Below are 11424 nucleotides of genomic sequence, written 5' to 3' on the forward strand. Positions count from 1 at the left end.
GCCGAGGTAAAGTTTAGAGTTGTAATACAGACACCTTGAAATACACACAGAGGCTGCAAGACATTTTGAAACAATGCCCAAATCTGTTTAAAAAGTGTTTACCTTTCTTTAAAAAACTATTCCCTAATTGGCAGGTTTGAAAGAATAGTTTGTTCTCTACCACATACCATGGTACTCCGTTAGAGGGAACTGTAGTCCGACTTTGTGGTAGACACTGTTCCTAGAAAATACAGTATAGAAATCTGCCTTAAGGAAAAAACTAAACTCTGGTATCTGACTGCTTTTGTGTTTTATTTATTTTTTGCACCTGATCACCAGGTTTAGGATTACAGCTATTCTGATACCACTTATCAGACACAATGTGCATACTTATTTATTTATTGCATAAAAACATTTTACCAGCAGACCTCCATGACATGAAAATCAAGATCCTATTACCTCATTTTCAAATATGGAGGGCTACGTGGGATTTCTAGTTCAATAAGAAATCATTAATGTTCTTTGTAAACTACAATGTTTTGGTTTTTTTTCCTAAATATGGAATTTCTGTAGTAATCATCAAAGATTTACGCATTGTTTCAGACTTTTTAAAATGTTTATTTTAAATGTTCTGTGCAGTATGTGAGTTTGGGTTATACTCCATGTCCTTTTAAGTTAGGGCAGCGCTGCCCAAGAACATCCCTGCGAAATGAAAGTCTGGAAGCTCTCCAGTGTTAAAACAGGATCATGATATAAACACAGTACCAGCCCAGCCCTCCAGCCCATCCCCTCTGCCAGTATAACTGGCTTCAGCCAGGCCAGCCAAAGTTAAAGCATAATGAAGTACAAACATAATCTGCAGATCAGTGTCTCACACACACACACAATCTCAACCTAAATTTAGGGTTAACCAACATAATGAATACATGCAGTGCATCAAACCAGAATGCAAAGCTACTGATGAGATGTTATGTTACATTCAGGTCACATTTTATGATATATTTCCTTATTTAAAATAAATAAAAGCAAAAACCATGAGTGGCATGACAAGCGTGCAGAGTCAGCAGTTCACCCACACCGAGAAGACAATCACAGATTACGCACTGTGAGTATGCTGCCTGGCAAACCGTCTCTAAGGACTAACGTCCTTCCTGCAAAACTAATGAAATCCCAATTACACAGACTTGGGTATAGAGTATTCAATCAGAAAATACGGTCTTGCTATTTGACTTGCTTAATCTCCCTGTGTTATGGTGCCAGTACACTGCATTAGTGAAATGGTCAAAATATATCAAGTTAAAGAAAAGCTGGATACTATCCACAAAGTGCTGAAACTAGATGCCAGCTATTGTGATGTAGAAGCTCTTGAGCACTGCAGTCTCATGTTCATGACTTCCTAACCAGATGGCTATCTGGCGTAGCTGCTATTCAAATGGCTATGGCGTAGTTGCTGGTTTATCTATTAAAGGCTATCCAGCAAAAATAAAAACATATTTTAAGCAGATGAAGTAAAAAAAAAAAAAAAAAAAAAAAAAAAAAAAAAACAAAACAATTAAATAAATGGGTGTGCAGCAAAAACAAATAATTGCCACATTTGGCACAGGTGCCGTGCGCAGAAAACAAATGGTAATTGCCACATTTGGCCACAGGTGCCCTGTGGTGTATGCAAAGGTACATAGTGCACACACAGGTGCCCTGTGGTGTATGCAAAGGTACATAGTGCACACACAGTGGCCCTGTGGTGTATGCAAAGGTACATAGTGCACACACAGTGGCCCTGTGGTGTATGCAAAGGTACATAGTGCACACACAGTGGCCCTGTGGTGTATGCAAAGGTACATAGTGCACACACAGTGGCCCTGTGGTGTATGCAAAGGTACATAGTGCACACACAGTGGCCCTGTGGTGTATGCAAAGGTACATAGTGCACACACAGTGGCCCTGTGGTGTATGCAAAGGTACATAGTGCACACACAGTGGCCCTGTGGTGTATGCAAAGGTACATAGTGCACACACAGTGGCCCTGTGGTGTATGCAAAGGTACATAGTGCACACACAGTGGCCCTGTGGTGTATGCAAAGGTACATAGTGCACACACAGTGGCCCTGTGGTGTATGCAAAGGTACATAGTGCACACACAGTGGCCCTGTGGTGTATGCAAAGGTACATAGTGCACACACAGTGGCCCTGTGTGCTGTGTTTAATTCCATTACATACATTTAATTTATAAAAGCCATTATTGGGCTGCTGGGGGAACAGCAATTAAAAAAAAAAAAAAAAGGATTTGTCAACAGAAAAATATTAATGGAAACATTTTACCAGTTGAAATGCAGTTTAACAACCTCGCTGTGATTTTGGTTGTACAGATTATTTAAATTCAGAAACCAAGAGGTTGAACTTGCTGTAATAAAGTGATACTAGTCGATGATGAAGGAATAATACTGATTTGAATGATTGTTTGGAATAGTTTTAAAAAATGGGTCTTACATATAGATTTTTCATCCCCTTGAAATCATTCTCCTTGATTTCAGTTATTTTGTTGTTTTGAAGGTCAATCATTAAAGAATCTGCGGGGATGTCTTTTGGCACTGCTGTCAAACCTGTTGATTTAAAAAAGGAGAGGAAGTTAGGTGTGGATGCACAGGTAGGAAACACAAAAGAAAAGTTCTGTTAAGAAAAAATATATATTGAAAGTTGCACAACCAGCTGTCTAATAAAAATGTTTTACCAGCTAAGTAAAATGTGAATTTAAAATCACATTGCAGTATTACAATGCATTACAATTTCCCTGGGGTTCTCTCAGTGCCCTGCTACAGAAGAGTAAGTTGCTGTGCCGTGTTCCTGATGTAAGCAGATGCAATGACATGAAATGTAACTTGTCCTGAGCTGTGCAAAAACATTGTAGCAGTGGTTCTGCACACAGAGATGGATGGATACATAGATCGATGGAAAGGGAAGACCTGCCCAAAAGCTGTGATAATTAGGGCTACCTGGCTGGAGCTGGGATCACCTGCATACCAACCAGCTGGTTAATGTGCAAGGGCATTGTTGTGCTGATTATTCAGTCTGACTGAAAAAAAATTGCAGATTGAACCAATTAGAGGCCCATCTAATTTTGATACCATAAGTCACCACATGACTGTATTCAAAATAAGCTAATTAATGATTACACACATATAATTGCAGTACTTGTTCCTCTAGTTGCTTATAAAACTATAATTTAATTTTCCCTTTCGCTTTAAAGTTTCCAAAAACTGGTCGCTGTTGGATCTGAGTAATACCCCAAATGCATGTAGAAATCACAATGAAATATGATGATGTCAGCTTTTAGTGTGTATTAGTAGACTTTGATTTACCAGTACATTTTACCCAGAAAAATGTGATGAGTACATAGTTTCTAGCTAAAGGGTTTATAGCTAATGATGTACTTCCATACAATAATAATAATTTATGGTTTACTGTAGGTCTCTCATGAGCAGTTTTGAAACAAGCATGTGTCATAGCAAAGCTAGCAAGTGTTTTTATTTAAAAAAAAAAAAACAGTATCTGATATCATTGTAGGTTATGGAAAGTTGTCAGTTTCCATGCCTTATTTTCAATTAGTCTTTTACACTTACACTTACACTTGCTTGGTCATTTCACCTCAGCAGTGTGTTTGGAGTCAAATGTTGGTTTGAGTGCAATGGGAAAGTCATAAAGAGTGGGCTGTCCATGCATAAACAATTTCATACCTGCCACAAGTGCCCCTCTGCTTTTGCTTTTTAAATTTAACATTTTCCGTTTGAGCATGTCGTGTGGTTTGCTCACACAGTGGGCCACGTACAGTAAGGTAACACAATTCTGTATGTCATTTGACAAAAGGCGAGATGGCAAGCACGTGCTAACATGTTTTTGACAGTGCCAGATTGAATGACTCTTACAGTGGTTATTTTGGTTTTATTACATATGAATGTAAATGCAGCTTTCAAGTTTGACTTGTCAATGTTGAGAGCATAAACCTGACACCAGGAGCTAAAGTCTAAATTTATGCTTCTCAAATGTTTTAATGAATAATTTTGAAACCTCTGTTTAGTTCTGTGGGTATTCTGAATTCGTGTTCAACCCCTTGGAAGAATTGGCATAGCTAGAAGATACAGTAATGCACATACAGGATTACTGTAGCGGAACAGCTGCATACTTTCACATGCTATTTTAAGTGTTTAGAGGCCATTAGAAATAAAAACGTTAATTACAAAGATTCATGTTCATGTACACATTTCTCACTGTCCCTTTGTGGACCTAACTTTGCAATCGCATCCATCTCCATATTACTGCTGCATACGCCAACGAGCACTTAGTGTGTTGCCGGCTGCCATGCCTTTTAAATGCATGCACTTAAATAGCAGTATTCAAATTACAGTTGAGAAGTCGTCTATATAAAAGGCATAAGGCTACCAGAAAATGGAAGAGTAAGATAAGGTGGGTGGCACTGCTGTAGGAACTATTTTATTGCACGATGTTTGGCAGACAACTGCACATCTGGCTGCTGATCAGGAGGGATGAGGCAGAGTGGAAATGACAGAAACACATGCTATTGCTGTCCATTCTATCTTAGCAATGGTCCTTGTGTAGCAAAGCCTTTGATATTAACGCTGAGACTTGTATCTATATAGTCCACTCCTTTTGTGGAAGTTATTTTGACCAAAATTACATTGTTATTGTTAGTGCCATCGCAAATGACTGGAATAAAACAAACACAGTGCTTCTCTATACCTAGGTAAAAGGTTGTGTTCACTGTTTAGTTGGACTTGTGCCTTTTGTACTGTGTGATTTGAATTGTATTACTTTTTTTGTATTGTCTTTTCAAACTTTTTTTTTCTTTCCCCACCACAAGCAGTTCTGTTTGAGAGAAATAAAAAAACACACATTTTAGCAAACTAACAGTAACTTACCAGTAATGGGGAAAAAAAAAAAAAAAAAAAAAAAAAAAAGATGTTTTCTTACCAAGATCAGAACACTGGACTACTTTCACTGTGCAATGACACCCAAATGGGCAGGTGGGAAAAGATGGAGGGGTTGATCTCGCTTTCCTGGTTGGGAATAGAGAGTTGTTATTGTCATCATCATCATCCCCGCTGTCTTGAAGCATGATCTCATTGGTCTTCATGAAATCCATGATTCTAATTGGCATGTAGGGCTTTGCAGAGCACAAAGCCAGGATGGACAGCAGCACAAGTTCCTTCATGATGCTGATGAGGAGAAGGGAGTTCTTTTAAATGGTTGAAAAGCTAATCACAAAGGCAAAGTACAAAAACACGTCTGACCCCTCCCTTAAGTTTTTACAGACGTTACAAAGAAGGAAAAAAAAGGTGCAGTTTCATGACTAACACTAATAGTGCCTCCCCCCAGGATATTATCTTGAGTTGTTTTCAGTTGGCTTCAAAGCAAATGAAAGCTGGTTATTCTGTTATAACATGCGTTCCTGGGTGACACATTGGTTTGGAAATCTTTGAGTTGCAGTAATGGAGACCTGCGATTCAGGAGCAAGAGCTGGCAGATAGATATGTGAACTGTAGCCACTTTCATATTTTGGTAAAATCCCTTCCAAAAGATTATATATGTTCCGCACATTAATAGAATCCATCTAAAAAATTCACTTGGACAATGGCATTAAAAACAAACACAGACGTGTTATTGTGTCAGTAATTATCACCCCTGTCAACAGCCAAAAATAATGCAGTTTGAGCATTCTTTCGTGTTCAGTGTTAAACACTGAAATTCACCAATGGGGCAGCTGTTATATGTTACGGTGTAGGTTTGTATATGTGAAGAATAAATATTTATTCTGCAAATGGAGACCTCTAGGTGATAACTGTTATGACAGCTCAGTGTCTGTAGTATAGAGGATCTTGCTTTTTTAATTTTAATTTTAATCTTGCTTAACTGCAATTCTACAACACTTTTTGAAGACATCTGCTATGTATTTCTTACTGCTGTTCAATGTTGGTCTGCGCTAGTGCAATTTGCCCCCTATGTGCTAAAAAGCTGGACTTTTACTTGGGAATACAAGTGGTATTCAGCAAGCTCAAGTGCTAGTCCTTTTGCTGTGTGTTTTTCTGAGTTGCAAAGCCATGCCTGCTGGTATTATAGGATGTCCTGAGCACTGGAGGTAAAGGCACTGAAAAATCATTACGATGCACTGCATTTTATAAAGTAATGAATGCTTCTTTAGGAAATGTATGTGGTTAATGATGCGCTTCTAGTTTTAAAAGGATTAAAGGTATTTTGCAGTTTGCAGAATAATTGATACATACACAAATTATGGAATCAGATTCACATGCATCGACTAGATAATGCTGGTGATCTAACTTTGTCATTTTAAATAAAACATGATTAAAACTGGTAAATTAAATCAGTACTGTGATTTTTAAATATATTGAATTCATGATATTTAGATATTCAGTATCATTTTTGTTCTATGATAACCAGTTGACCTAAATGTGAAAATAACTAATTTTAAACTTTTAGAGTAGTGCACAGGAATTACCACTTTAAAAACCACTCTGGGTTATATGTGTAGGACAACCCTGTCATAACAGAAGGAATCATGTTGTTAGGCTGGCCTTGGTTGAGAAAATAATACTTTTTGTAAAACCAGGAAACTGGTTTTAATTATGACTTTAAAGAATCTTAGAAAAAAATAATGAAAAAAAAACAAAGAAAATAATTTGCATTTATTAAAATAGATGTCCGTTAATTTTCTTGCTTTAAAATTTGGTTTGAGCCAATAATTAGATATTCAGATATATTACTTACACTGCTAACAAATGTTTATGTTTTATTTTTAGGTGATGCTTACAGTGATTTTAATTGTAAAGTCTTCCTAAAACTGAGTAGATCATTCTGTAACATGTCTAGATACAAAATGTTCCAAGCAATAATTTTGATCCTATAAAAGAAATAACAAAAGCAACATACCTTCAAAAAGTCTGAGTTAATGCTGGTTTCTCTTATAGTTCCAAATATCTAAAGGAGTAACATTTCAAGGGTCGTCATTAAACTTTTATAATACATCCAATGTGGATTTTATTTACAAAAATAAAATCCCAGTATGAAAATAAAAGCTCCTGCTGTCACAGAGGGTAGTGCCTAAATAACGTGCTCTCCCAGATTATCACATCTTAGTATTGAAGACAGATATTGAAAACGCATTGTTAGCAGTCATATGTTTTTCATCAGTGCTTGAACCGTTGCCAAGGCTGTTAGGTTATAGCCTGGACGTTTCCTACTAGGGCTGTACAGGGTCTGAAGCCTAAGCCACTGTGAGGAAAGGTGGCTTCCTGCCACTCTAAATATTCCACCTGGAAGTAAACAACACTTTTTGAAGAGCGACTGTTTCTTACTGTTTGGTATTTTAAAACCTGACAAGTGCCAGATCTAGAACTAGACGGAGGTGGTTTTACTGTGAGTTTAATAAGACACATTTGAGCTTGTTACCTTTACACTGTGGCTAATCAGGTTCATATTACAACTTGGAACGGGGGAAACTGCTATGCAATAGGAGTCTTATTTCCAATTTTCTTTGATGTGTATTTCAAATAAGCTCGGACAGAATGGTAAATTCATTAAACTCAAAAACGTGAAACACTTAATCATAAGAATCTGTAACAGTACTGTGTGTGTGTGTGTGTGTGTGTGTGTGTTTCTGTGTAATACTACACAGTGATTAATTGCTTGCAGTGCTGATTATAGCTAAGGTATATTACCTCCAAATGTTATATTAAATGGCCATGCTTTTGTCCGATACTAATGTACGTGTACATATTGTAAATACAATGTTTTGCAATGCACAAATTGGTTCTCCTGTGCCTCTCCCACCCCTCAAAGTACAGGCTTCTGTGTCAGAAGTGTCTGTGAAATATGCAGTACTTGTATGATGCTTTTGATATAAATCTTGATCTGGGAAACACTGAATGAGCCCAAGACTAGCCATTGATAATGAAAAACGTTTCAAGTATTGCTTTCTCTATTTTAATGCCTGGAGATGTACCAATACCCATGCACTACACACGTCGACCAAAAGTAACTCAGTAAAAAGCATCTCTTGTGTATTTTGTGTTTTTCTGCCAGAATGTGTATTATTTTCTCTGTCATACTTGGATCATGCAGTTTGTTTTAGCGCCTACAGTGCTCCAGAGGTTTAGTTATTAAAATGGAAAAATTGCTTTTGATCTCTGGAAGCAACCTCATAACATTGTCTGTCGCTGTTATATTTGAATGATTTATTTGATCTCGTATTGAGTTTCCACTAGGAGCCGCTCAGATACTGTTACTGATATTGTGTTGAATGGCACTTGATATTTTTTAAATATAGCTGCTATTAAAAATAGAGGTATGACTGACTCCACTTTAAGTTAACCTAAATGAAGTCCTGCAGTAACTTTGTTTTTTGCTGTTACTCTCTGCATTATATCACGCCATTAATAATAACGTTTACATTGATATATGGTATTCATGTATAGTACCAATGAAGCTTAAAGCACTTCCCAGAGCTGGCACTGAATAGTATGGCTAGTATGTGTGCTGGCGTGACAGAGCAAAGCACAGTAAATTGCAGCTGGCAGACTAGTCAGACGGTTGTTTTTGTTCTTGTACATAATTCAGTGGGTTTGTTATTTGCACCAGGACTGAGCTCTCCAGAAGTCAATTCACTTTTTAAAATATCATCTTCTTCCGTTATCAAACGTAGGATTCTGTCCTCCAGAGTCTGTTGAGTTCATATTAAGTTTCGGTCTCTCTTCGAATCGCTTTCCTGATTTTTGCTTTTACAGTTTTCATACCTTGTTCAGTTCATTTATTTTCTCAGCCCTAGGTGGTGTTGACATTTGAATTTCGACAATGTGAAGCTTGTCCCTGTTCTTGTTGATTTTCAGTATTATAAACGAGTCCCTAGTCTCACATCATGTAAAAGAGATTGCTTTGGTGTGCTGGCTTCATTTTCTACAGTCTCCTCGGGTCTCTTTTGACTGCCCATTCGAGGTCAGCAACTGGCTCTTTGGTTTATTTATGTTCTCAGTCCCGGAGCAGTAAAATTAACCCTCATGCTACTGCTTTCTTAAATATTGCTCTAAGTGTACTGTAAACCATGGGTCCTGTTCACAATGCTTTTTTACTTATTTTTGTTAATACAATTTGATATTTCTAAAACTGCACTAGGTTGCTGATGGCTTGTTTTAATATAACAGCAGTGTAACAGTAACAGAAATATTATAGTCTGTTTTTCTCTGCTTATTTGGTTTCTGACCAAAAAAAAAAACAGTACTGCTGGTGGAAGTTCATGTTACTTTTATTTATTTTTTTTTCAGAATTTAGTAGTCGCCAATTGTTGGGTTTTTTTTATTTTTTTTTAATCATTTTTCTCCCAATTTTGAATAGCCAATTATTTTTTAGGCTCTGCTTACCATTACCACCCCCATGCTGACTCGGAAGCAGCAAGAATGAACACACGTTGTCCTCTGAAGTGTGTGCCGTCAGCCGGCCGCTTATTTTCACACTGCAGACCAACCATGCAGCAACCTCAGAGCTACAGGGGTTGGTGGTGCGTGGTTAGCCGGCGACACCCTGGCCCCAAACATTCCCCCCCCCCACCCTGACCAATTGTGCCCCCCCCTGGAAGCTCCGGTCCACAGTCGGCAGTGGAATAGCCCGGAGTTGGACTGGCAGTGTCCAGGCTGTAGGACTCATCCTGCACTCCACGCGGAGCGCCTTTACCGGATGTGTCACTTGGAAGCCTCTCACGTTACTTTTAAACATGCCTTTAGTATGTGTCTGGTTGAAAGAAATGATTCACTGGCTTTTTTGGCTGTTATGGTATTCATTGGCTTTAGCTAAAATGCATACAGTTTCTTAATGAGTGGAGAGGAAAACAGAATCATGAAATAAGTGAGTGCATAGAAATTTCCATTCGCTGATCTTAATACGATTTCAGTTTAAGTAACATATTATTTAATGTCATTAAATTGCCAGTGGTTTACAAATATATTACAAAACAATAAAGGAATTTAAAAGGAATTCAATTTATGGTAAACAGCAAATGTTTAACTATTTGAGTCAGAAACATCTGGCATTTTATCATCTAATTAAATTCATGCAAACACCTTCATGTGTACGGTTTCGTTGATTGTAAAAAAATACTTTTAAAACCTGGCTTGCTTATATTGATCCCATGCAGCGATTGCACATCTGGATTAAGTCAGTTCACCACATAATCTTGGTTATAAACCGAGATACTATACCAAGATGTTAAGTTTGACATGAATCAGCTCAACATGCATTTCAGTACCTAGTGAGCAGGTACTAAAGAAACCGGGCATTCCAAGATTAATTCTTTTAAAATCAAGAATTTTCCAGAGGAAAAAAAAAGAACCGTACTGTGCATTTTAAGTGACTCCTTTGACGCGTAGAATAATCAGGAATTTAGAAGCCTTTGTGAAACGAATTACATATACAACACCGCAATAAAGCAGGTCATATGTGCCTGTTATTCTGAAAATACATTTTATAGGACAGCAGTTTACAGTCCCCTTACTGGGTTTTTCTCCCCCAAACAGGACAATGTGTATATAGTTGTTTCACACCATGAGTACAAATTAATGAGCAAACCAGTCAAACCATTAACTGTGCTGAAAGTCACACACTGACATGCCTCCTTATGAGCAAGAAATAAGCGCTCCTGGCTATAAGTACTGCTCTGGTGCCCATTCAAAAAGTATATTAGCTTTGGCTTGTGTTAAAGATATTATATGTGATTGCATGTGTACCTACAGTGCCTTTTAAAAACAAGCACTTGATGTTTTTTGGGTTGCCTAGATTATACAGTGTACATATTGGAAGCTGGTTTATATTCTGTTGATAAACAATACCTCAGTCAGAGCAGCATGTTATTTGTGTAATACTTATTTGGATTGGCAGAAACCCTGTGAATTCTTTATTGAAGCCACTGTTGGTATTTGCAAACATAACACAAGATATTTCATTGCAAAATACCAGTGACATTACTGCTGCAATCCTCACCTTCCTAACATACTAATTTTTTCCATCTCTCTTTGTGAAACAAATACTGAATTGTGCCATGTGCGTTTCATTTACCGTGGCAAAAGCGATGTTGTAGAAAACCAAGCCCAAGGCTGTACAACATCCTTCATTAAACTTGTCCTGTACAACTGCCCTACTGTACATCTAACTACAGTATAGTGTATTTACTGTGCAGGTCTGTTAGAATATATAGTGATTCCAGTAAAAGGAGAACTAATTGATTGGCCAGTTTTAGTGTTTACTGTACCTACTGCTGCATATTTACCTCTTTTGTAACATTAACGAGATCCTTTTAGCTGTCATGTAAAGCATGACTGTGGGTTTTTAGTTTTGCGGGCAGTTGCATGTGATGCTGATGACCAGATAATGGGG

The 11424-nt window shown here is 37.6% G+C and overlaps 2 protein-coding genes across 2 annotated transcripts in view; one reads left to right on the plus strand and one right to left on the minus strand.

Annotated features, from left to right (window-relative positions):
* LOC121298142 (asporin-like) overlaps positions 1–7149 on the minus strand; it is a 13159-nt gene extending 6010 nt beyond the window's left edge. Inside the window, exons 1-3 of the mRNA XM_041225011.1 lie at positions 6937–7149; positions 4963–5207; positions 2467–2579 (exon numbers count right to left, since the gene is read on the minus strand). Of these exons, the coding sequence (XP_041080945.1) occupies positions 2467–2579; positions 4963–5203 (354 nt within the window). The 5' untranslated portion in view covers positions 5204–5207; positions 6937–7149. The remainder of the gene's footprint in view (positions 1–2466; positions 2580–4962; positions 5208–6936) is intronic.
* LOC121298144 (centromere protein P) overlaps positions 1–11424 on the plus strand; it is a 77939-nt gene that overhangs the window by 34045 nt on the left and 32470 nt on the right. The gene's annotated exons all lie outside the window — the stretch shown is intronic.

This window comes from Polyodon spathula, chromosome 23, assembly GCF_017654505.1.
Source record: "Polyodon spathula isolate WHYD16114869_AA chromosome 23, ASM1765450v1, whole genome shotgun sequence".
Classification (NCBI taxonomy): Eukaryota; Metazoa; Chordata; class Actinopteri; order Acipenseriformes; family Polyodontidae; genus Polyodon; species Polyodon spathula.